The sequence below is a fragment of the Lithobates pipiens genome, unplaced genomic scaffold (assembly GCF_037356315.1).
Source record: "Lithobates pipiens isolate NorthernLeopardFrog02 unplaced genomic scaffold, aLitPip1_a1.2 Scaffold_18, whole genome shotgun sequence".
Classification (NCBI taxonomy): Eukaryota; Metazoa; Chordata; class Amphibia; order Anura; family Ranidae; genus Lithobates; species Lithobates pipiens.
In genome coordinates this window covers 447,878,671-447,906,021 of record NW_027507758.1, presented here as the reverse complement: position 1 = coordinate 447,906,021, position 27,351 = coordinate 447,878,671, and the positions used below count along the sequence as shown (strand labels likewise).

The 27,351-nt window shown below is 41.2% G+C and overlaps 1 protein-coding gene across 3 annotated transcripts in view; it reads left to right on the top strand.

The window, feature by feature from the left end:
• The window catches only part of XRN1 (5'-3' exoribonuclease 1), a 155,979-nt gene extending 149,693 nt beyond the window's left edge, over window positions 1-6,286 (top strand). For all 3 annotated transcript variants that reach the window (XM_077488212.1, XM_077488211.1, XM_077488210.1), the window contains exons 42-43: window positions 3,624-3,748; window positions 5,850-6,286. In XM_077488212.1, coding sequence (XP_077344338.1) covers window positions 3,624-3,748; window positions 5,850-6,140 — 416 coding nt within the window. In that variant the 3' untranslated portion in view covers window positions 6,141-6,286. The remainder of the gene's footprint in view (window positions 1-3,623; window positions 3,749-5,849) is intronic.
• The last annotated feature ends 21,065 nt before the right edge of the window (window positions 6,287-27,351 follow it).

Genomic DNA, 27,351 nt, shown 5'->3' with positions numbered 1-27,351 from the left:
TTGCAGTTTGCTATTGGGGCACTCTGAAGGCAGGAGGAGCCAGAAGTGTCAGTGGGGGGACCCCAGAAGAGGAGGATTGGGGCTGCTCTGTGCAAAACCATTACACAGAGCAGGCAAGTATAACATGTTTGTCGTTTTTAACAAAAAAAAAAAAAAAAGACTTTAAAGACTCAGGGAAGATCAGCATCTGAACCCAGAGGAGGTAGAGGCTGAGAGACTGGAGGCAGTAGAAGAGATTACAGTTAAGTAAACTTTTACTAGTATTGTGCATTACATTTTAAAATGATTATATCCATGAAAAAAAAAAAGTCTCGGCTTTTAGTACTACTTTAACCGCTTCCAGACCGCTTCATGCAGATATATTGCGGCAGAATCACGTACCTGTACGTTGCCCTTTTAAGAAGTGGCCTGCGTGCGCGGCGTGCTCCATGAATGTGATCGCGGGTTTCACATACTCTATGTCCACGGGGATTCCTGCAATCGTCTCATGGAGACGAAGAATGGGGAAATGCTAATGTAAACAGCATTTCCCCACTCTGCCTAATGACACTACACTGATCACAGCTCCTGTATTCAAGAGCGTTGATCGTGTCACACACAGCCTGTCCCTCCCACAGTTAGAATCACTCCCTAGGACACACTTAACCCCTACAGCGCAAGCTAGTGGTTAACCCCCTTCATTGCCAGTCACATTTACACAGTAATAAATGCATTTTTAATTGCACTGATTGCTGTATAAATGTGAATGGTCCCAAAATGCTGCCAAAAGTGTCCGATGTGTCCGCCATAATGTCAATGTCCCATTAAAAAATTGCTGATCGCCGCCATTAATAGTAAAAAAAAAAAAAATATATTAATAAAAATGCCATAAAACTATCATCCATTTTGTAGATGCTATAAATTTTGCGCAAACTAATAAACACTTTTGATTTTTTTTTTTTTTTTTTTTTACCAAAAATATGTAGAAGAATACCTATCAGCCTAAACTGAGGTAAAAAAAATGTTATATATATTTTGGGGGGATATTTATTATAGCAAAAAGTAAAAAAGAATGCGTTCTTTTCCAAAATTGTCACTATTTTTTTGTTTATAGCGCAAAAAATAAAAACCACAGAGGTGACCAAATACCACCACGACGTAAATTTTGTTTGGGAGCCACGTCGCATGACCGCGCAATTGTCAGTTAAAGCGACGCAGTGCCGAATCACAAAAAGTATTCTGATCTTTGGCCAGCAAAATGGTCCGGGGCTGAAGTGGATAAAATAAAATTTATATCTCCCTTCCACCCTTCATATGGCTTCATGTCTGACAACTAGGTAAAATGGCCACTAAAATCCTACTTCTGGGTGTATTTATTATTTTATATATATATATATATATATATATATATATATATATATATATATATATATATATATATGATATAAGTAATATATTACTGTTCCACAGTAAAAAAAAAAAAAAATGAAACCCCTTATAGTAGCGATTATCTGCTCTTTTTGTACTATAAAGGGCTAATTTTAAGGGCTACGTTTTTTTAACCCCATTATGACAGGTGATACAAAAAAAGCATGTAATGCTTTTTTGCAGCAATTTTTGTTTTTTAATCTGCCAACAACAAATTGACCAAAAAAAAAATATGCAAATGGCAGCAAAATCAAATGCGCGAAATTCAAAAATGTACAGCAAAATCACTGCAGAAACCGATCAAAAGCAAACTGCATAGGTGTGTACCGAGCCTTATGCTGGTCACACAGATCAATTTTCAGAGGAGAATATTCATACAAAAAATCTTTTTACATTTGCTGAATGAAAGCATGTTTTTTGAAATTTTCACTTGCTTTTAACATTCTGTTTTAAAATGAATGGGATTTCTGAACGAAAACCACATACACTGTCTTAAAATTCCTTTGACCAAGAAGTTTTCTATTTCAAAATTTTCCAGTCACTGGTTAAAAATGAACGTTGATTTGACCCCACAAACGATTAGAAAATGGAACGAACGTTCTTAAATTTACGTTTTTTTTTCCCAAGGAAGACATTGTTTTCGTATGGCCTGCATGTAGTTGGTTATTTATATTCACCGCTGCATAGAGATATTTACGAATAAATTTCCCTTTGTTTTAAACTTTATATATTAACTAAATTATACAGCACACTTCTTTTTAAGGTTATTAACCGATTAATCAAAACAATAATCGGCAAGCTAATCGATTATGAAAATGATCATTAGTTGCAGCCCTAGTTGAAAGAAAGCCATAATAATTCTTGTTTACAACAAGCCTTGTGGGGGACACAGCAAACATGTGGAAGGCCGTGCTTTGATCAGATGAGACTGAAATTGAACTTTTTGGCCTGAAAGCAAAACGCTATGTGTGGCGGAAAACTAACATCGCACATCACCCTGAACGCTCCATCCCCACCGTGAAACATGGTGGTGGCAGCATCATGACGTGGAGATTCTTTTCTTCAGCAGGGACAGGGAAGCTGGTCAGAGCTGATGGGAAAATGGATGGAACCAAATACAGGGCAATCATAGAAGAAAACTTGCTACAGTCTGCAAAAGACTTGAGATTAGGGTGGAGGTTCACCTTCCAGCCGGTCAATGACCCTAAACATACAGCCAGATCTGTAGTGGAATGGTTTAGATCAAAGCATATCCATATGTTAGAATGGCCCAGTCAAAGTCCAGACGTAAATCCAATTGAGAATCTGTGGCAAGACTTAAAAAATTGCTGTTCAGACACTCTCCATCCAATCTGACAGAGCTTGAGCTATTTTGCAATGAAGAATGTGTGCAAAAAATGTCACTCTCTAGATGTGCAAAGCTGGTAGAGACCTCCCCATAAAATACTTGCAGCTGTAATTGCAATGAAAGGAGTTTCTACAAAGTATTCACTGAATAGGGTTGAATACAAATGCACACCACACTTTTTCACATATTTATTTGTAAAGCGTTTTGTAAAGCGTTTTGAAAAACATTTATCACTTTCCTTCCACTTCCACTTTGTGTTGGTCTATCACATAAAATCCCAATAAAATAAATTTACGTCTTTGGTTGGAACATGATAAAATGTGGGAAATTTCAGAGTATGACTACTTTTTAAGGCATTTATGAATAAGTTGTCTGTGTCCTGTACTGCACTCCAAGGTATGGAATTTACAGGGACAGAGGGCATTACTGTGGGGAGTGATGTGAAGAGGGGGGGCAGAGGATGCTATTGTGACACACTATATTCCCCCCCCCCCCCCCCCCCAGAGGAACTTTGATTTACTCCACGTTGTGCAGATATATCTCAACCTCTGAAAGTTTTCTTACCCCTGCTTTAAAGGGATACGCACACTGCAACTTTTCTCATGAAAACACAAAAAATGCACAAGGTGATTATGATGAACCAGATCCTCCCATTTAGAATCAGTCTGCAAAGGCATTTGGAAGCAGTTACTTCTTAACAGTGGAAAATGGTTGGGACCTTCAACAAAGTTTTGAAAATTCCTAAAGTGTAGATAGTTCTCATCAAAAGTACAGATACTTTTTTAAGCACAAGACACAAACACTTTACAGCATTGTGTAAATTATGCAAAATTCTTTTTTTTAAATATTGCCAATGTTATCCCTCCAGGATCACACGTCTTCAATAGTGTTCCCTGGCGGCCGCCTGTACCACTTCTTAATAAACCCTACTACCAAGGAACATATCCAGGGCAAATGCCAGCTGGGAGTCACAACCAATTTGTGCCACTACAGGTAAAAAAAAAAAAAATCTCAAATGCAAATGATTGAAGAAAGTATGCTATTTTATCAAACCAGTGGTCGATGTTTGTAATGTTGAGGGCATGGTGAATGAAAAATTATAGAGGAGTTGTAATACTAGTCATTGAAAGACTTGCTCATTTTCCTGATATTACTTTGTGGTTTTAGCACCTAAGAGTTATTACTATTTATATGATAAAAATATAATGCGACAATTCTAGTTTGGGAGAAAGTGAATCTTGTCAGAAATTTTAAAGTGGTTATAAAACCTTTTACCTGTTTATCTGCAGCATCTCCCTTCTACATCTGTTCAAAGTACACAGATCAAAGTCATTTTCTCAGCAGCAGAAAAGCAGGGGGCAGTGATCGGACATCACACCATAGAACGAAAACACACAGCGGGGGGGGGGGGGGGGGGTAATCTGAGAGCTGATTGGAGGAAAGTGACACATCACAGTCTTAACTTGCTCAGAGAAACATAGAGCTCAGGGTTTGAGTCCTGTGCTGTGTGCTGCAGGGGGGAGCTGAGGTGTCGGCTTAATATATTAGGAGTGAGTCATGCTGGAAGCAAAGAGAGAAGAGGTCAGAGAGGAAACAGACACTATGCTTTGGATTCAAGTTAGTACACACTATAGAGGAATGTTCTTTATACAACACCGCTTACAACCACTTTAACCATTTCCCAGTAGTGAATGAAGTGGATGCTCATAGTGACAGAGTGATTTCAGCATGCATCAATGTAAGCCTTGGAAAAAAGCGAAATTACAACATTAATCAATTGCTACTACTCATGCCCCTTTGTTGGCAATCTATTAGGGGAGAGTCATTATCAAAATGAATTTGCAAGTAGGGCTGTGTACACATGGGTATGCATGGTTTGCTACCACCTACTGAGAACTTCTCTGGGCATATTGTGAATATGTGCCAAGTATTTACATATTTTGAACAAAGCTTTTAAATCTTTAAAACAAGCCATCACTGACCTCTGTATCCGTATATTCTACATCGTAAAAGGACTCATTCATACCACTATGCATTAGTGCCGCCCAACAAATAGTTAAATTAATTTGTCTTGTGTCCTATGTGTTTGGTTCAGTATGCTGAAAATAATGTACAACATGCTGCATTTTTACAACACATGGCACTGCATCGTAAACATGTCCTATTACCTAAAGACGACCGAAATGTCAATTTGTGACATTTCAGTAAACGGTGTGATGGGTTGTATTTAGCACATTGCCTTGTTCTCTTCACCCTAGCTGCCATGGTAAAAACCCAGTTTGCTGGTGTGAAGGGGCCTTTAATGCTCAAAACAGAGGCATTGTGATTTTCTATGAGAACACTCTTGGTATAATGCCAGCTCTCTATTACAAACCAGGTGAGATGTTATCTACCCCACCTCTAGAGTCATTGTTGTGATCTTTGAGAAGGAAAAATATCACATTAAGGGTTTGCTAACAAGTACTGCAGTCCTTGCCTTCCCCTCTGAAAAGCGATCCATGGTGGATCTCGTTTCAGTGAGGAATTGACAGTGGCCTTTTCACTGCCTGCTATATCCTTGAAAAGCCCATATCACCTTGCCACAACCACTTGCATTGCACGCATTTGCGGCATGGCCCTATGTAATGGTTCGCGTTTGGCGGTGATACAAGTTTGCGTGATGGCCAACCTATAATAAAAGATAACCTTATGTTACCACGTGATGGTATTTTACCAAACAATATTGGTGTAACACTTAAAAGTGATAGGGTTAATTTAAAAAGACTATCACACAGATTATCACTCCTTAAATTATCACTAGTTTCTGCCTGATGATCAGATTCCCTTGAAGGAGAGCAGGAAAAAGTCATGTGAGGTGGAGATGAGATGTAGATTTATGGCAGTTGGCAGTTCATCAAAAATGGAGAATTGCGATAGTTAAAAATCTATTTCATATGGAATAACACAAGTTTCACCCGAGGTGTTTTATGATTTCAGCATTTTCACATAAAAATGACTGCAGGGTGAATTAATGAAGGCAGTTATAATGACTTGTGCATCTTAGTGAATTGGCCCTATTGAGTGTACTTATGAAACATTGTGTCTTTTTGTCAAGGTAACCAAACAAAGAGTAGCTGTTAATAGGAACTCTGATGTCCGAGAGACCTCATGTTCTTCACAAGGTCATTCAAGTACCGAGCAGAGACTGATTCCCGATGTGGCTAGTCATCTTCCCTCACACACGTCTCATGTTCCTGTGATGTCTCCACAAACCCCTCCAACGAAGGACAAGTCTGCTCCACCTGGCTCTTCAACTCCTCAAGCTAAGCCCACCCCAGGATCAGGCAGCAGGAGAAAATCTCGGAAATTAGCCGTGAACTTTAGCGTTCCAAAAGCTTCAGAATAAGGCAGACTGTTATCAAGTCTATTTCCATCATCTGTAATATCGCCTTAACATTGCTGTGTACACACAGTGTGAGCTGCTGTCTACTGTTTTAAATCATGAGCTTATTTTTATTTTCTATTTTACAGAATAATACACTAGTACACTTTATGCCTCTTGTTTAAATTAAAATATATTTTAATTTCCTGTCACCACGATTAGAACATCTTAAGCATTCCAGCTTACTTAAATAGTAGCTGTGTTGCCGAAGGCCAGAGATTACATAATGATTGCACAGAGCAAACAAGTGTATTAAGCCATAGCAGAAAATTCGTTTTAACCAGGATGATCAAATACATGCAATTTTCAATTGGTTGCAATGAATTAGGGCACATCACACACAGCTCCTTTTTAATATTTTATGCCCAGAGCAAGTTATTGCTATCATACGGATAATTTTGCTATCATCCTGGATTTATAAAGTCTGCACATTGATACCAGTGTGCGGTGTGTATAAAATTGTTTCCTAACTCCAACTTATTTAAGCAGTTCTTCAAAAAGGAAAATGTTTGCACTGCCTATGGGCAATATAGGGAAGACCATTCTCCTCCCTGGCACTTAACCCCTTGGTGCCAGCTCCCATTGGCCCTTTAGGGGTTTGGAATGGTGGGGCAGGGCTTGTGACCATGGGACCGACGTGCTTGGGTATCACGGCGGTCACATGATCAGGAGCTTTCCTTGAGCTGCTGGTCACTGTGTTGGGAGCATGCAGGGAGCATACTCTCAGCATGGCTCTTTAGGTGCTATTACACACAAATATATGGCCGCTCGGCGCCAAGGCCCAGCCGCCGAGAGGCCGCATATTTACGTGAACTCAGCGCCAAGGTGTTAAAGTGTGTTTTACTGTTTTTTGCAGTCAAATTGGGATAACCTACTTTATATTTGAATGTTTCCATTCGCATAGCATAGCTTAAAATAATTAAAAGTTGCAGCTTACCTTTTTATAGGAACATTTTACATAGTTCTTTTTGTTTATAAGAGGGCTGGGCAGCTGTGTTTGTAATAAATAACCCTGTCTGTACTGTGCAGGCATATCTTCATTATCAATTGTAATGCGATTTGAACAATTTCTGTTTATAAAAAGGTTTTTTAAAGGTTTAGGGGCTGGCATTCTTGCATTGTATGTTAATCTGACAGATATGGAACAGACTTATTCTAAAGCCTAGTACACATGGACCAAATGTTGGGTGGCTTTCGGCCCGTTTGTACTGCAGTCAATCCGACAGAAGTTGGCCGTTCGGCTGGCTTCCGTTGAAGGGGCATGACAAACAAAATGTCTGCCGATTTGCCTCCCGAGCAGCGCTCTGAGCCAATGACTGAGAGCGCTGACTGGAGTGTTCTGGCGGGGAGCATAAAACATTAGAACAGCAAGGGAGATCACTGTACGAACACTGGATAGTTAGTACAACGGCTCCTCCTGAGCTGTTGGGTTTTTTTTTTCCTCGTTCATCCTTGCTGGGTTGAATGAAAAAAAAAACTACTGGTGTGTACTAGGCTTAAGACTGCCCATACATAATACAATTTTATTGTACAATTTTCCTTTAGATTGACCAAAACCATATAATATAAGGTCCACCCTAAACACTGTCTATTTGTATGCATTTAGAAAGGCCCTTCCACTACATAGTTGAGGGTAAATCTAAAGGAGATTGAATAAGAAAACTGTATAATGTATGGCCAGCCTAACGTTCAACATATAGTCAGCCATGACACCTTGTCCTGAGAAACATCTAAAAGATAAATCTAAAAAAAATTAAAAAATGCCATGCTGTGTGAATGGAAACACTAAACAAACATGTTGAATTTCTTAAAATTTGACAACAAAAGTGGAAATACCCTTTAAGATTCTCCCTATCATGAGCTTGCCTAAGGATGGCCATACAGAAACAAATGTCTAATGGCAGCTAGCGGGAGATCTATCTGTGCCTGTCCATATTATCACTCTAGCAGTCATTGCTGATTTAGCTGACATTTGTATTACTGTGTGCCAAATTCTGTGGTGTAATTCACTGGTTCAACACGGGGTGATTTTACGGGTGCCTGGGGGTGAAAGGGTTTGCACTATGCTCTAAGAGGTGTTTTTTTTTGTTTGTTTGTTTTTTTTTGTTTGTTTGTTTTTTTTTTTTTGTTTGTTTTTTTTTTTTTGTTTGTTTTTTTTTTTTAAAGGTGTGTAGGAACCTGTTAAAAATGGGTTGGCCAGTCCTTCCCTGCCCACTTACCCACACCAAACAAAAAGGTGCAGCTTTACTATAGCTATTCTACTTTGTACCTCTGATGGTTTTAGGAAGATGCACTGAGCATTCTTTTGTTTTCAAAAACATCCTGTTGTTTGAAATCTTTTTATGTTAACGTTTTTTTTTTTTTTTTTTTTTTTTTTTTTTTAGTTTACAAACAAAAATTAGGTAAATTATTTCCTTCCTTTCCAAAAATTCTTATTTTGAAAATACTGCGGAATTTGATGTACAGTATTTTGGTAACCATTAGCAAACCAATCCATCTGGTAGCCCAAGGAAGCTGCCAGATAGTTTCTACGTTTCAGTTTTCCACTTTGTTTATAACTCGCCATTGTTTATTCTGTCATCTGCTATTGTGCATCATGACCCGGTGCTGCTGTATAAGGGTATAATTGTTATGAATTTGCTTATAATTGTCATGTATTGCCAAAAGGACCATTTTCTACTATGGACTTTTCATAGTGCACAGAGAAATAAGTAGTACCTCATTGCAGCCAATCATTATTCTCCTGTCATAACCCCGACTGCTCATAACTTTGGTTGCTAATGTGTTCCTTTTACATCGCTCTTCTCTGTACAATGCTGTAAGGCCAATTTGTTTTTCTTCTGTATATTCATTTTCTAGATACAACATGCCACCCAATATCCTTCACCAATAGGTTTATTATTAATCTCATATTTACTGTGTACCCGCATATTTCTCAAATTTTGCCAACATTTGTTTGCAAAATGTTTTTATTTTTCCCTGTTTATATTTTAAGTACTGGAATTTTTCATTGGATCTTATAGAGAACAGTATTTTATTATGAAAAGGGAAGATTTTTATGTCCTCATTTTCCTAGTTTAAAAGCTTTTAAAAATGTGTCTCACTGTATTTACAGTACAGAGTGAGGGTGTTTCATAGTGGCATGTGCTGTTATCTGTGTGTTTTATATACAGTGCAGTGCAGTTCAAGATTCATGGCATGGAGCTGTGCTGCACAATGGACATGTTTTTGATTTTTTTTTTTTTACTTTATTTTAAATAAAATGTTGATTGCAAATTTATACATCAACTAAATTAAAAGTATATGCAATGTTAAGTTTTGCCTTGATTTATATTTTTATATACTGGTATATGAGTCAACTGGGCAGTGGTCAATAATAGAACATCAATAAATGGTATGATGACACAACAGTTACTTGTATCATGTGATCTGAGCCATTAAAACATTTTTGGAAATTTCCTTTAGACAGTATGTAGTCTGGCACACTTTGGTTGTTCATGAAAACTGGAATCTGCAACTAACCTCTGCCTATTTTGTTTTGAAGTGAATGCCATAAAGCAGTCAGAGCACTTATGTCAATCTGCCTCACCGAAACCTTTGTAAAGGATCTCTCTCTGCTCTGGACACAGCTGTCTTTGCTCAAATGGGATTTTATATAAAAGAAATTGATATAATTTATATTTTCCTACCGTATTGTGGGCTGACAGAACTGCGCCTCTGCTACACTAAAATATCTGCACTGCAGACACTGCCTCTCCTAATCTCTGTAACCCCTCATTGTTTACAGTCATCATAAGGCAGGCCATATAGATGATACATGGTTGCAGGAAAGAAAATAGCTTGATTTCCCCCATTAACACAGTCACTGTTAATGGGGGGGGGGTCACTCCTGCTAAGCTATTGTGTTCTCTGGATCGGGGGGTGCAGGGTCATGTCCCTGCCAAGAGAACATATTGATATAGCTGCTGGCAATAATTGCATGTAATAATCTGACATGCTGGGTGTGCCCAAGTCGATCGATGGATTGACCTGGGTACAATCAGCCTGCCCATAGAAGGTTCGAATCTTGGCCAGTCCCGGCTGAACAAGCCAATATTTGAATTGTCTATGACCAGCTTAAGTCTTTGAGTGCAGCACACAATATAGAGTTTGAATATTAATGGTTTTAAAGGACTTCTGGGGAGATATACAGTAGGTTTACGGGGCATGCCTACAATAATATGAACTGACTTGAGACCTCCTGTTTCTCTCTCCTCCCAAGCAGATATCCCTGAAAGAATATTACAAGCCTGTTGATGTCACAGGGAATAATAAACACTGTTTAATGCTACAGGAGCAAAGTTACAGAAAACTATTTTGGATTGGACTGGATTTACACTTTATCCACACTGATAGAAATATGGGGTTCCCTCACTGACAAACCATCCGTTGTCTAACTGCTTTAGGTTTTGTTTTTTTGTTTTTACGGAAAAACGTTTCATTAAAGGTGTATTAAAGTCAGTACAATACATGACTGTATTCAGTCCAAATATTACATCTGCAAATTAAGTACAGTATATATCAATGACACTTAAGTACTATCAGAATTGGTCCAACTAAGGCATTGTGAGCTTGCATAAGTAGTTTACCAACAAGAAACCTTGCACCATGATAAATACATTTCATCCCAGCTCTTATCCTACACTTTAGGAGAAGGATAAGCCAAGGAGTATTGGGGCCAGGGGAGAGAGGGGAGGGGGTACGTTGGAGGTGTTGGCAACCTCAAGGTCTGAGCACTGGGCGGAGCTTTTATGTGGGAAGGTTGCAGCACCTATACACCTGTTTTCCAATAGGTCAGCTATGGCAGCCTACGTATTTTCTTAGAACACGTTTCTGTATCCATATTAAATTTAAAAAGTTCCACCAAAAGTGGAATTTTGTTTTCCTGTGGAGTCTAGAGCCGGGGTTGGCAACCTCTCAATCGCGGCTATCTGACAGGTAGCCCATGACCCGTCATGCCTACCAACTGTGTCTACCTCATGTTAAGCTGCTCCGGCACCAGTCAAGAGAGCATACGCGTTCTTCTCTCAGGTGGAGTGATCATCACCAAAAGATGGGTTCTAGCCCTGGGCTCTGCCTTGCTGTCATTCAAAGGCTGGGAAGCGGGAGAGGAACAGAGTGGCGCCGAGGGAGCATGAACTGAATGCAAGTAAGGACAAAGGCAGCAGGCACAGGTTTACTTTTGACACTGTAATGTTGTCTAATGCCGCCTACACACACACGATCGGAATTGTCGTCGGAAAAAGCTCTGATGGTTTTCCCGACGGGATTCAGCTCAAGCTGTCTTGCCTACACACAGTCACACCAAATTCCGATCGTTTATAACGCGGTGACGTACAACACGTACGACGCGACTAGAAAAAGGAAGTTCAATAGCCAATAGCTTCTGTCTCGTAGTTGAATCTGAGCATGTGTGATTTTTGGCGTGTCGGAATTGCATACACACGATCGGAATTACAATAGAATTTTTTTTTCCGTTGGGAAAATTGAGAACATGCTATCAAGGGTTAACCACTTTCAGACCGGACCATTTTGCTGGCTTAAGACCAGGCCACTTTTTGCGATTCAGCACTGCGTCGCTTTAACTGACAGTTGCGCAGTTGTGCGACGTGGCTCCCAAACAAAATCAATGTCCTTTTTTTCCCCACAAATAGAGCTTTCTTTTGGTGGTATTTGATCACCCCTGCAGTTTTAATTTTTTACGCTATAAACAAAAATAGAGCTACAATTTAAAAAAAAAAACGCATTATTTTTTACTTTTTGTTACAATAAATATCCCCAAAAATATATATAAAAAAAACTTTTTTTTCCCTGAGTTTAGGCCAATATGTATTCTTCTTCATATAAAAATACAATAAGCAATTATTGATTGGTTTGCGCAAAAGTTATAGCGTTTACAAAATAGGGGATAGTTTTATGGCATTTTTATTAATCATTTTTGTTTTTACTAGTAATGGCGGCAATCAGCGATTTTTATGGCGGACGCATTGGACATTTTTGACACATTTTTGGGACCATTGTCATTTATACAGCAATCGGTGCTATACAAATGCAGTGATTCCTGTGTAAATGACACTGGCAGTGAAGGGGTTAACCAGGGGGTGGCAGTGTAGGGGTTAAGGGTTCCTAGGGGCGTGTTACTAACTGTGGGGGGCTGGGCTTTGTGTTAGTGAACACTGATCTCTGTTCCAATCACATGGAGCAGAGATCAGCCTCACTTGTTGCTAGGCAGAACAGGGAGATGCTGTTTACAACGGCATCTCCCAGTTCAGCCGCCCCGTGAGACGATTCCCGACTGGCACGCACTTGATGGCAGGGCGGCATAAAAAAAATGCACGTACCTGTATGCCAATATGCCTACCCGTGCCATTCTGCCGACGTACATTGGCGTGCACCGGTTGGGAGCTAGTTAGAGGAGCTCCAGGTTTCCCCCCCCCCCCCCAAAAATTAAGTCAGCAGCTACAAATACTGTAGTTGCTAACTTTTAATGTAAGGACACTTACCTGTTCAAGAATCCAGTGATGTCCTCACCCGAACCGATTCTTCAATTGGCTTCGGGTGCAGGCGCCGGCATCTCTATTAAGGGAAACCGGCCGTACACATGCGTTAAGCGCACTGTGCCTTATGAATGGTTCATTGGTCTTCTGGGACCTGTGATTGCCCCAGAAGACTCCGGGGGAGGGGGGGGGACACTTCCCGCTCTCTTCATTGTGGCAATCTGAGCCAGGAGTGGGGGTGGGTACCTGTCAAAACCAGGTATCTCCCCCTACCCCCAAAAAGCGTCAAATGTGTCAGTCGAGCTTCCCCTTTTGAGTGTAGCTCCACTTTAACACTGCTATAAGCCACCAATAGAGAGGGTAGTTTGAAAGTAAAATTCTAGCTTGCAGTAGCCTTAAAAACTGCCTTCAACCCCCAGCACCTATGCTGATTAATCAATTTTTAGGCTGCTCCAATCTGGTCAATTTATCACACCTGTGTGATCCAGCACCATATGCAGTGGATAGGAGGAAGCACCAACAACAGTTATGAAATGGGAACCTATGGGTGACTTCACCGCTTCAGGGTTTATCAGCCATCGCTCTGCACTTTCTCCCCTACAGCCGCTGTTGGTTGACACAGGTAAGATCACATGACTGGAACAAGGCAGGCTGAAAATAGGTAAGAATATACACTTTTTTTATTTTATTTTATTTTATTTTATTTTATTTTTTTACAGTGTCATCCGTTTTATTATATTTTCCTAAGTTTTTTTTCATGCCATCCTTTTTATTGGGGCCTTACTAGTTAATTTAAAAAGCTTAGTGACCTTTGCTCTCTTCCATGTTGCCCAGGTAGATCTCCACCTCTCAAAGGTTGCCTTCCCCTGGTCTAGAGGGCTGAATTAACTTTTTATTTTATTTCCTGAGGACTCCAGGTTTGAGGTGGCACACCTACAGAAATGTTCACTGCAGCTCCTAGGCTGCACCCAAAGCAGCATTCACACTTCTCTGTTCCTATGAGTAAAATTGACATGCTTTCCATTAAGGACACCCATTATTTTAAATGGGCTGCTATTGAACAGAAACACAAACTGGGCTATGCAGCTATCTTCAGGCTATCTTCAGGCCAAAGTTTATAAGGATAGCCCTAGCATAACCACTCCCAGCCATCCAACATTTTTTGCTAGTATCTCTAGGTCAGGGGTGTCTAAACTTTTTTCAAAGAGGGCCAGATTTGATGAAGTGAACATGCTCGAGGGCCGACCATTTTGTCTGAGATTCTTTAAACCATTAAAATTCGGTCTAAGTGTGTTCATCCGAGCACTAATACACGGCCCAACAAGAATTATCTTGCCTTTGTGCTGTGTGTGGTGAACAGATGAGCTCGGGTGTGTTATTTGGATATACTGTATTTAATCGGCTTATACCACGCACCTTAACTTTAAAAAGGAAGTCTCAGTAAAAAATAAAAAAAATCTTACATTTTAAATAAAGACATGTGAAGCAAAATAAGGGTCAGTGCCCATCTGCAGCCCCCAGCGTATTGCCATGAATGCAGCCCCCAGCGTATTGCCATGAATGCAGCCCCCAGCGTATTGCCATGAATGCAGCCCCCAATGAATGCAGCCCCCACATTGCCAGGAATGCAGCCCCCACATTGCCAGGAATGCAGCCCCCACATTGCCATGAATGCAGCCCCCACATTGCCATGAATGCAGCCCCCACATTGCCATGAATGCAGCCCCCACATTGCCATGAATGCAGCCCCCACATTGCCATGAATGCAGCCCCCATATTGCCATGAATGCAGCCCACACATTTTCATGAATGCAGACTCACCATTACCATCAGTGCAGCCTGATTCATGTCCTCTGCAGCCTTGGAGGAGACAGGGAGGGGGGCGGGATGAGCGCCGACAGACACACAGGAGAAACTCCTGTTTCTATCGACGGCCTCTTTAATTGAAAGTCCCGCCTCCTGTGATGGACAAAACGGTTGTCCAATGGCAGCGCAGGAAGGGACTTCCTTTTACACAGGACGCTGTCCTGTATCCAAGGCACTCCTCCCGCCCCCTCCATGGCAGCCAGCACATCTATCTTTTGTGGCCCCCGGCGATCGGGGATTCGTTGGGGGCCACAAAAGATATATATGGGAACATGACCAGACGGGCCGTCCAAAACCGGAATGCGGGCCGCGATTGGCCGGCGGGCCGGACTTTGGACATGCCTGCTCTAGGTGAACAGACATCTTCCCTCTGTTCTGAGAGGCATGTTTTATTTTATTTGTCCTTTGTTTTTGTTTTTTTGTTTTTTATCATTTGGCAAGTCTACTAGCTGTTACATATTCACTACAGCTTTCCACATGACTATATATGAAATGGTAAAAGAAAAATAAAAGCACACAGTCAGATGGTGTAAATCCATGAAAAGTCTCAAATATACATGCTCTGCCACCTATATTATAATTCTAAACCAACCATTGGGCTAATGATCCTGAAGGTAAAAAGCTGTAAATCCAGTTCTACCCAATATAAGTAGGGTGAGCAGTAATAGACAACCACATCCACACGTTTCCATATTGGTTGACTCCTCTGCTCCGCTTTGGAGCCTGGACCCCATCAGGAAGAAAATGCGTGGCCGGCTTAATGTTGCTTCTGGCCATGGATCCAGGTGCTCACTTATTACAACATGAGTTAGCTGTCAGTGATATACAGGTCCAGGGCCTTGTGGAACCCCGCTCCTGTGAGAGGGCGAGGAGCTAGGAGGGGCTTTGTCCCTAACATCTGTTCCCAGCTGAGGAGATTGCCATGGTAAGTCAGTCCAGGGTGCTGTCTAGGGTTGCCACCTCATCCCTTTAAACCCAAACACATGTGAATTACACAGGTGCTGAGGTTAATTAAATACAGATAAGGCAACAAGTGAGTTTAATTACCACCTTAATCGGCCACAGAACCTGTGTAATTCATATTTGTTTGGGTTTAAAGGGATGAGGTGGCAACTCTAGTGCTGTGTGCTCCAGTCCTTGAGTGGTTAATATGCAGACATGTACTGGCAATCAGGCCCTGATGTAAGGGGGGGCTCTCTGGGGACCCTGATGTAAGTGGGGGGCCTCTCTGGGGACCCTGATGTAAGGGGGATGCTCTGTGGGAACCCTGATGTAAGGGGGATGCTCTCTCTGGACCCTGATGAATGGGGGGGCTCTCTGGGGACCCTGATGTAAGGGGGAGCCTCTCTGGGGACCCTGATGTAAGGGGGAGTTTCTCTGAGGACCCTGATGTAATAAAAGTGGCTCTGGTGACCCTGATGTAAGTGTGGGGGACACTCTGAGCACTCTGATGTAAAGGTGGGCTCTCTGGATACCCTGATGTAAGTTGGGGCTCTCTGGGGAACCTGATGTAAGGTGGAGGCTCTCTGGGGACTCTGATGTAAGAGGGAGGTTCTCTGGGGACCCTCATGTAAGAAGGGGCTCTCTGGGGCCCCTGATGTAAGTGGGGGTGGCTCTATGAGGACCCTGATGTAAGGGGGGTTCTCTGGGCACTCTGATGTAAAGGGGGCCTCTCTCAGGACCCTGATGTAAAAATCATATACAGTCATCATGGCCGAAATTGCTGGCACACAATTTTTACAGAAAATCAAGTATTTCTCACAGAAAAGTATTGCAGTAACAAATGGTTTGCTTTACACATATTTATTCCCTTTGTGTGTATCGGAACAAAACAAAAAAAAAGGGAGGAAAAAATCAAAACTGGGCTGGCCAAAATTCTTGATCAAAATTGTGGATAAATAAGATTGTTTCAAGCATGTGATGCTCCTTTAAACTCACCTGGGGCAAGTAACAGGTGTGAGCAATATAAAAATCACACCTGAAAGCAGATGAAAAGGAGAGAAGTTCACTTAGTCTTTGCATTGTGTGTCTGTGTGTGCCACACTTAAGCCTCATACACATGATCGGACTTTGTACAAACTTTCCCGTGGATTTTTGTACAACGGGCGTCGGCCATGAACTTGTATTGCATACACACGGCAGGTCTTTTTCAGCCAACTTTCACCAAATCACGTGGTTTTTATGCTCTTTACCGCCACCTTTGGTCAACTTCTGTATTGTTGTCTGATCTTTTGCATTGGTTCTGAGCATGCGTGTTTGTACTTTGTACAAACGTCCTATGGTTTTCTGTACACACAATCAGACTTTGCTCCATCGGACTTTTGTTGCCGGAAAGTTTGTCCGTTCGCACAGCCAACAAAAGTCTCATGAAAACCGAAAAAGTTTGTCCGATGGAGCGTACACACGGTCGGATGTTGAAATCACAATTAGTGTCTGTGCATAGTCAATAAGTTTGTTAGCTCTCACATGGATCCCCTAAGCAATCTAGACACTAAGCCATGAGGAGGTAGAAAAGAACAGTCAAAAGACCTGCTTAACAAGGTAATGGAAATGTTATCATTATGATTTTAAAAGGAGACAAAAACTATGTGATAATAAATGGCTTCATGTGATCACTATCTTTGAATAAAATACCTTTTTTTGGCATGTTTAGTCATATTTTCAATATAAATGCCCAAATTTCACAATTTCTGCCAGGGTGTGCAAACCTTTGAGCACAACTGTACACACACACACACACACACACGCGCCAAATTTTTGTCCCAGTCCTGCCTTAATATGGCACACGGGGGTTGGGTTTACCTGTAATTCATCCCTCTAGACCAGATTATTGTACTGCTGTCCAGCCCTTCATCTAACAAACTGCCTCCTGCTACAGCTAAATATTTCATATTTCGACTCATCAGTCCAGAGCACCTGCTGCCATTTTCCTGCACACTCAGTTCCTGTGTTTTCCTGCATTGTTGAGTCAGTGTCATGTATCTGGTCTGGAGGCCGAGATGATGAGAGGGCTTCCCTTGAGACTGAGTGCACCACGCCCCTGAAGATGGTGACAGGAGATGCTGAGCCAAAAGCAGCATGGGTTGCCAACTGTATGGTAGTCATATGGATCTGCAGTTGTGATGCTTCTTTAGGAGGAAGCCGGGCACTGGAAGTAGATGATCCAGAAAGACACACTGGATAGTGCAGGCAGAAGGTGTGGTCAGGAATGGAAGCCAAGGTCAGAGCAGAGTGGACAAGCAGAGAAGCAGACAGAAGCATGGTCGTAGGCAGGCCAGGGTCATACAGAGGAGGTAGTCAGGAACAGGTCCATGGATCAAGCCAAGGTCGGAGCCAGAACAGAAGCAAGGGGAAGTCCAGAAGCAAGCCAAGTTGGTTACAAGAAATCCAGAAGTAACAAGCACACAGGAACACGGGTATCAGGGAGCTGAAGAACAATCAGCAAAGTCTGTGAGCCACTATGATCCTTATAAAGGCCAGAGGGTGCCAAGATCTATCACATCTGGTGTACGTACAAATATTCGTGCACTGCAAACAATTGCACCATGCTGGGTATTGACAAGTGTTCCAGGCTTTTGAGCTAATCTTCTCTGGCTTATACCCTGACTGTCGCTCAGCCTTGTTTCCACATCAGAAGTATGGTTATTTGGCTGCAATTTTTCCATAAAGGCCACCTATGGCCAGACTTCTCAGGGCAGTAGATGGATGTACCTGGGTCCCACTGGTTTTCACCAGTTCCGTACTGATGGCACTGCTGGATATCTTCTGATGTCAAGGGGAAGCAGGTATGATGTATTTTTTATCTGCTGCATTGTTTCCTTGGTCGGCCACTGTATCTATGGTCCTCAATGTTGCCAGTTTCTTTGTGCCTTCTTAAAAGAGCTTGAACGGCACATCTTGAAATCCCAGTCTGCTTTCAAAGGTTTGGGTGAGACCTTGCTGATGCCGTATAACTACCTTGTGTCTTGTTGCTGTGCTCAGTCATGGTATGCAACCTTTGGCATTAAACTGTCTTCCACAACCTCAAATTAGTAGCAGAGTTTGGCTGTTCCTCATCCAGTTTTAAGATTCTATATGGCTGTTTCTGTTTCAGTTAATGGCTGTGTTTCAACCTACACATGAAATGAATGATCATTAGCACCTACTTGGTATAATTGGATAATCATACACTTGATCTGAGTTCTACAAAATCCCTGACATTGCTCAAGCGTAGGAAGTGTGCAAGTGTAAGAATTGATGTTGGTTTGAAGCCAAAGGGCAGTCACACTAAATATTGATTTGTTTTAGATTTTTCTTCTGTTTACTAGCTTTGCATTTCGTAAATTGATAAAAAATAAACAATTAAAATATATACTGTATTTTCTAACGCATTCCTACTACAGAATGATTTCACACATGCCTTAATCTTTTCCTACTTACAAGAATTTGGAAACAATTTCTTGACCCGTGTACTCCTTTGTGGGCTCTACCCTTCAAACCATGCTTACCTCTGCAATTTTTTCTTAGACTTCAGAGATTTGGTTAAATCCCTGAGGAAGAACCTGATGGTGGCTTTCCTTTTACACTAAACCTATTGTTTGCCTTGACCAAGATGGCTGCTTATGAAACATTAGGTGTAGCTTGGATGATCTGCTGCTGAGTGCTCAGACTCTGGGACTTCAATGTGTCAATCTCAGTGTGGACCTTGGAAAATTTCAGGTGGATCCTGCACTTTGAGATGTCATCTCTGTTTCCATCACAATTCTTAGAGTACATCAGTCTTCCCTGAAGAACTGCAGCAAATGTGGGATTGTTGGTATGTACCTTTGATACAGTACCATTTTCATAACTCCAGATCTCTGCAACAGAACATCCTCTGCATGAGACAAATCTAGATTTTCTCGGAGCAAAATGAACCAAGATGTCTCTGTTATGGTGGCTTCTGTCCCTGCCCTTGTGGGAGCGAAGGCTTCTTCCTCTTTATTTTCGAAGATTGTCACATCAGACACCAGGGTTTTGATGGTGTTGTAGGATGTAAATTGGGATCATCTCACCTCATCTGTTGCCACTTCCTTGGACCCGTCTGGCAGGTCATCCAGTCTGGGTTGAACTGGACAATGCCACAGCTGTGGAGTCCATCAATAATTAGGGGTTAACAAGAAGTTAATCCATCCTGTCCTTGATCAAAAATTTCAAATTAGTCAGGATCTGGTGGAATGGTCTTTTCACTATAAGTTATAAATGGACATATATCTGCATTACGGGACGCCTAATGTGGTTTTCTAGCTTCTTAGTTCAACAAGAAGCTGGCAAGATCTGTATCCAGGCTGCAGGTCCTGATGGAACATGCAGTGGATACCCTGGAAGCGCTGGCTGTTGGATCATTATACCCTGAACATAGATTTTCTCTGCTGCAGCTTTCACCTCATCTACTTTAAATTAATCAAAAGTGAGGGAATTCCAATCGTAATAGCTCTGTATTGGCTTTGAAAACTATGGCATGTTGACCTAGTGTGTCTTTTGACTGTTTTTCATGTATATTTCCATGTCTATTCAGGGGACCATGTTCTGTCCTTCAATCAGAAGTATAAAATTTGGTCCTTATCACATCCATGGTCAGGTGTCCTATTCCTTCTTTTCTTTTTCATCATCCTCTTGCTAACAATTCTCAGATTTGTACCTCCATGCAAGCGTTTGCTCCCCACTCCAGTCATGGGATCTAAATCTAGTATTATCAACATTACAAGATCCCCATTTGAACTTATTTGGGGCTTGTCTTTGATCTTGGTATCTCATATGCAGCCTCTTTTGAGGCCAATACACAACTAAAAAGGTCACCAAGTTATTTGCGTTGTTCTGTAGGGGGCCCTATTTGATTTTACAAGAAGCCAAGGTTTTTTTGAGACCAAAGACCCTTTTTTTTTTTTTTTTTTTTTTTTTAAGTGTTTTTTGTTTTTCACATTTATGGATGCCCCATCATCCAGATGCACATCCAGAACCGCTGGTGTTTAGTGCAAATGTGGCTTAATATTATAGAGCCATTTATTATGTATTATTATTTAAGTGCATACAGCTGTTTCATGCTTTTTGGCAGTCATCAGTGCAATGCATGGAAACTATGGTTTCTATCGGGTAGGGCTTGAGACCCAAGAAGACAGTATAACAATAATAAAAGCCCACCATCAAAATCAGTGCGTAGCCCAGTAAAGTCTACATAGAACAGCCGGTATTACCATATCTCAAAAATAAGAGGATTATTCTTCATTTCAGGACAGTGAGCAGAAGACCATGTAAATCATTGTTTTATGCCCCATCAGCCAGATGCAAATTCAGAAATGCTGGTGTATAGTGGAAATGTAGTTTAATATAGAGATATTTATTCCAAACTGCACATAGCTGTTTCAGGCTTTTTGGTATTCACGAGTGCAGTGTATAGAAACCAGGGCTTTTTTTTCAGCGGGAACGCAGTTCCAGCACCTCCAGCACTGGATGTATGTAATAGCATGGGGTGTGGGGTGTGCTGGAGGGTCCATTGATGTTGGCTGCTGGGGGATCTATTGTCACTGGTGGGGGATCTAATTTTGTGTGAGGGTCTACTGTTGCTGATGGGAAATCTATTGTTGCAGGGGGGTCCTATGCTGCTGGAAGGGATCTACTGTTGAGAGAGAGGTCTATTTTAACTGGCTGCTGGACGATCTATTGATGCTGGCTGTTGGGAGATCTGTTGTTGCTGCTGGGGGGTGTCTAATGTTGCTTGCGTGGATATTTTGTTACTGGGTGTGATATTTTGTTGTGGGTACTTCACTGTTGCTGCAGGGAATCTATTGTTGTTGGAGTGGAGTCCATTGTTGCTGGGGGAGTCTATTATTGTGGGGGGATCTATTGCTGAGATTCTGTTGTTGCTGGTTGCAGGGGATCTATTTTACTGCTTTTCTTTTTATCATCAACATGTTCCATACAAGTGATTTAGCACCACACAATGATACTTGGTTCTGTATTCTCTAAAAGGGGCAGTACTGGTACTGGTACTTGGGACCCATTAAGACAGTATAGCCAAAAAGACTATAGTGAGAAGGTACGGGTACTAAAAAATTAAAAAACTGTCCAACCGAGTCAGTGAGTAGCAGATTACAGTTAAGTGAGTATACAAATCCTTACACGAATCTAACAATATCCTCTGTGAATGAATGCATTTTATTTTTCTAGCCCTTTTTGAATATGCTGTGACATGTAAATACCTATTAAACCAAAACTTTCATTTAAAGCAGGAGTCCGCCGGGACTCCGGGTTTTTTTTTTTTTTTTTTAAAGCCAGCAGGTACAAATACTGCAGCTGCTGACTTTTAAAATAGTGACACTTACCTGTCCAGCGCGCCCGCGATGTCGGCACCCGAAGCCGATCTCTAGATCGTCTCTCGGGTCCTGCCGCCGCCATCTTGGGTATGGGAATCAGGAAATGGAGCCTTTCGGCTTCATTTCCCGGCTCCCTACTGCGCATGCGCGAGTCGCGCTGCGCAATAAGGACGGTCCCCGCTGCCTCTGGGATCTGTGTGTTTCCCAGCAGGCAGCGGGGCACTTGCGGAAAGGGGCGTAATCTACGCCCCTTTCCGCAGAGAGCTATCCCGGAAGTGGGTGCAGATACCTGTACAGTACAGGTATCTGCACCCCCCCCCCTGAAAGGTGCCAATTGTGGCGCCGGAGGGGGGGAGGGTTCCGATGAGCGGAAGGTCCACTTTAGGGTGGACCTCCGCTTTAAACACTAGCTGAGATACAGTGTACACATAACTGTATTTATTATGTTCAAGGTCATATTTAGAAAACTGCTTTAGTAAAGTCATCTGTAAATAAGTATGCACTCTCAGAAACGGCATGCTTCCAGCTTTATCTGCAAGTCCATCATTGGACTGTGAACTTAAAAAATAAATCAAAGAGAACTTGCTACTCGAGGTATAAAGATCCTTGTGACTCCTCTCATTAGCTCTGCGCTCAGAAGAAAGAAATAAACTATGCGCAGATAGCAACATTTTGTTCTAGCCGTTATCCCACTTCATTAGGCACTGATCCAAAGAACAAAGTATTGCAGTTTCTATAATAAAAAAAAATTGATGTCAAATAGCATTATTATATCACAAATATTCTAAATTTTTCCAATATTGAGTGCACAGAATTGTAGGTAAACCACTAGAGACCAGGTATATTAGCCACTGCAGCCACTCCTTTGCCTGCCTAAAGAGACACAGGGGTTGATTTACTAAAGACAAAAAGGCTGTGCACTCTGCAAGTGCAGTTGCACAAATTTTCCCCAGATTTAAGTACATGACGGAAAGCTCTGCTGATTTATATCATCCAACAAAAATGCATTTTTTTTTTCCTTGTGGCTAATTGGTTATTTTTTGCACACTGAAGGTGGTCAGCCACAAGGTTAAAAAAAAATGCATTTTTGTTTGCACATAATTGGATGATGGAAATCAGCAGAGCTTCACCTCATTTACTAAATTCTGAGAAAAATGAGTGCAACTGCACTTGCAAAGTTCACAGTCTGTTTGCCTTTAATAAATCAACCCGAGTGCCTGGGAAACCTCCTCTCCAACACACTAATCCTTACCTCTCCAGCCATCCCCTGCTGCTCCTGCTTCAGCCAGTATGAAATACCTGGTGACTTTAGGCATGATGAGCATGCAACCTCCTCCCACAGGATGGTGCTGGGGTTTAGATGCCAAGCATTAGGCGTGAGCACTGTCTGCAGGCAAAGGTGGGTGTCAGCAGATCATATGGAGAGGGGTCCTTTAACATACCGTATATTGCAATTTTGTCATTCCAGTGCCTCTTTTATAATTGATATAAGAGGTAGTGTTTGTTTTTGATAAAGTGGATAACTCATAGTAGAGAAGAAGTACTGACACTGCATAGTGCTGCGGATCGTGAAGGAAAGCCTGAGAAAACATGGATGCCTAATTTTCTTTTTTTCTTTTTTTTTTTTTAAATTGTGTATAGAATGTGATTTATCAAATATCAATACACATTGGCAAACTTATTTATATAAAATTGACCACTTTAACATTTATCTAAAGGACATGTATAAAACTTTACATATCCTTTAATGTCTGGTTACAGGAGTCCCCTGTAAAGCCCAAATGCCTAGGAATGGGATAAATATCCACAATTCCCAACCTACAGGTTCAATATACAAGTAGACATGTGCAGAGTGAAATATTTCATTTCGGAATTTCATTTTCATCCGAAAAATAAATTTATTTAGTTACTCCCGAAATTTGTTTTTATTTATTTCGTTTTTTGTTCAAAAATTACATTCGTCCAAAAATCCACATGAATTACGGTCGAATCTGTCTTTGAAGGCTTATGGTGTGTGTCGAATGTATAAAGAAGATTCGACAGAGCTGCTAAACTCTATATAGCCTATAGGCGGAGCATTTGACTCCTGAAATGTACGATTGCAGCGTCGTACAGTTTCGATGCTCCGTCGAATATTATTATAAACGTGTGTGTTTTTCATTGCTTTGTCGAATCTCTGTCGTTCATGTTGAATAAATGGTCTAAGTCTCACAGTGTCAGAGGTAAGGTTAGGCACATTCGACCACAGGTTCAATAGACACAGATTGTTATTGTCAGAGTCACGTTGAATCTCCTATTCTATATCGAACTGTTGTAACAACGAAAACGAAAATAAAGCATTTATTTATATCGGATCTTTAGTTTTTCGGATTCTGCACTTTCGTTATCGTTTGTCAAAACGAAAACGAAAATACCTGAAATTCGGACAAAAATGCATTCGGACGAAAACGAATGCACATGTCTATATACAAGGTGCATATAGGGGCCCTGGTACAAGCACCAGGCTCCCTATATGCAGACCCTGGTGCTTGTACAACCTATTAGCAGACCTCAAACATGCACCTATTCTTATATGGGGGCCTTAGATCTGATCCTTAAGGCGATTGTATTTACTGTGCTAAATCAATGTGCATCTTAAAGTGGAACTGAACCCACTGATTTAACTATTTTCCAAGCTGTGTCGGATTAAATTCTGTAGTGGCCCCTAGGCAGTCAAAACCTTGTGAGTTTCTGGAGATTTCTCATGCATGCGATCTAGCGGGATAACGTTAGATGAAGTGGTGTGCACTTTGGCTGCTAGATGGAGATGAGCATTACTACTGTAAATTACAGGTATGTAGGTTGCAATACATTTTTCTCTAAACTGACTGCTGAAAGAAGATGAGCTTTTTAGAGACAAACTGTAATGCAAACCTGATATCTGTGGTTTATGTCGTTTAAGTTATTGGGTAAAAGTAATTGCTCAATAAAGTCCTTAAAGCAGAGCTCCACCCAAAAAGGGAAGCTACGCTTGTCTACCTCCTCCTCCCCTCTGCTGACACATTTGGCCCCCTTTGGGGGTACCTGGTTTTGACCAGTATCCGCTCCCACTTCCAGCTCAGTTTGCCCCCCCCCCCCCTTCGTTCCTTTCCCCACAGCTGGCCCATTCACGAAGTGCACAGCAGTAGGAAACCGGCTGTAAAGCCACAAGGCTTCACAGCCGGTTTCCCTTAGTCAAGATGGCAACAGCAGCACATGATAGCCGATTGAAAAATCGGCTCAGGTGAGGACACCTGTGGATTCCCGGACAGGTAAATGCCCCAATATAAAATGACACCAGCTACAGAATTTATAGCTGCTGACTTTTAATTTTTTCTGAAGGAACCTGGAGCTTCTCTTTAATGTAAAATTTTTGTTTTTTTGAGATGATTCATTTTTTTCTATCTTTTGTAAACAATTTTAGAAAGTTTCATTGTAATTTTCTTTCAAGTTTAAATCAATATTATTTGAATCTGATGTCACAGGACCCTTAACCACTTGACCACTGGGCACTTAAACACCCTTAATAACCAGACCAATTTTCAGCTTTCGGTGCTCTCACATTTTGAATGACAATTACTCAGTCATGCAACACTGGACCTATATGAAATTTTTGTCCTTTTTTTCACACAAATGGAGCTTTCTTTTGGTGGTATTTAATCACCGCTGGGTTTTTTATTTTTTGTGCTATAAAAGAAAAGATACAGAAAATTCTGTAAAAAAATTAATTTTTCTTTGTTTCTGTTATAAAATTTAGCAGATTAGTAATTTTTTCTTCATAAATTTTGGCCAAAATTTATACTACTACATATCTTTGGTAAAAATAAGTACAAATTGGTGGATATTATTTGGTCTTTGTGAAATATATCTGAAAATTGATCACACCTGAAGGACTGACGGCCTATTTCAATTCTTGAGACCCTAACATGCCAGAAAAGTACAAATACCCCCCAAATGACCCCTTTTTGGAAAGAAGACATTCCAAGGTATTTAGTAAGAGGCATGATGAGTTTTTTGAAGTTGTCATTTTTTCCCACAATTCTTTGCAAAATCAAGATTTTTTTACTTTTTTTTTTCACAAAATTGTCATATTATCAGTTTATTTCTCACACAGCATATGCATACCACAAATTACACCCCCAAACACATTCTGCTATTACTCCCGAGGACAGCGATACCACATGTGTGAGACTTTTACACAGTGTGGCCACATACAGAGGCCCAACATGCATGGAGCACCATCAGGCGTTCTGGAGCACCCAGGACAATTCTGACATTTCTCTCCTACATGTAAAAATCATCATTTATTTGCTAGAAAATTACATAGAATCCCAAAACATCATATATGTTTTTTTTAGCAAACACCCTGGAGAATACAATGGTGGTCGTTGCAACTTTTTATCTCGCACGGTATTTGCGCAGCAATTTTTCGAATGCTTTTTCTTTGGAAAAAAAACAGTTTTGTGCTAAAAAAAAAAAAAAAACACAGTTAGCCCAATTTTTGCATAATGTGAAAGATGAAGTTACACCGAGTAAATCGATACCTAACATGTCACTCTTCAAAATTGCACAGGCTCGTGGAATGGCGCCAAACGTCGATCGGTACAGAGAGGGGGAGGGAGGTTTGTTTACAAGTGATCACTCCGTCATTTGACACTATGAGCGGCCATTTACCGTGATCCGTGATGCGTCCTGTGGACCCGGCGGTCACGGATGCTCTCGAGTGCGCGCCCCAGGGGGCGCGCGAGAGCAGAATTCTGGGAGGACGTCATATGACGGCCTCCCAGAGATAAGAAACCACCCTGTAGCCGTCATTTGGCTATAGGGCGGTTGTTAAGTGGTTAAACAGCATAGGGTCCATAGGCCAGCTGCCTTTTTGGCAATTCAGCACTGTTCCAAAATCAGTTATATTCAAGACATGCCGTGAATGATGACTGCCATAGTTAGTACTCTCAACTGAACTGTCAAGCCATCAAATGGCTGGTGTCATAACCGATCACATCTGAAACACTAAGGCAACTGCAGATCAAACAGATGCTAAGCTTTCATCCTTTTTTGTATATGAGCACTTCTGCTCTCTTGGAGCCTCTTCCATGTATGCGTTTGTGCATTATTCTGGACAGGCTTCTTGATTCTGTAAATGATGGATCATACTTCAATAAAGTATGTCAGCATGACTGCCTGTAGTCTCCATCAGAGGCGCATGTGACAGGATGACAATGCATGAACACAACTGGGAATAAGCTGTCACCCTATAACAGGAAATGCAGGAACAGGGAGATTCATGGCAGGACCATCAAGTTTTATAATGAAATACTGAAAACAAGAAATTACAATAATCAACGCTAATATGATAATTTATTGAACAGGTTCAGATTTACTTTAGTAAACATAAAATGTGACAGTTACCAACAAACCTGACAG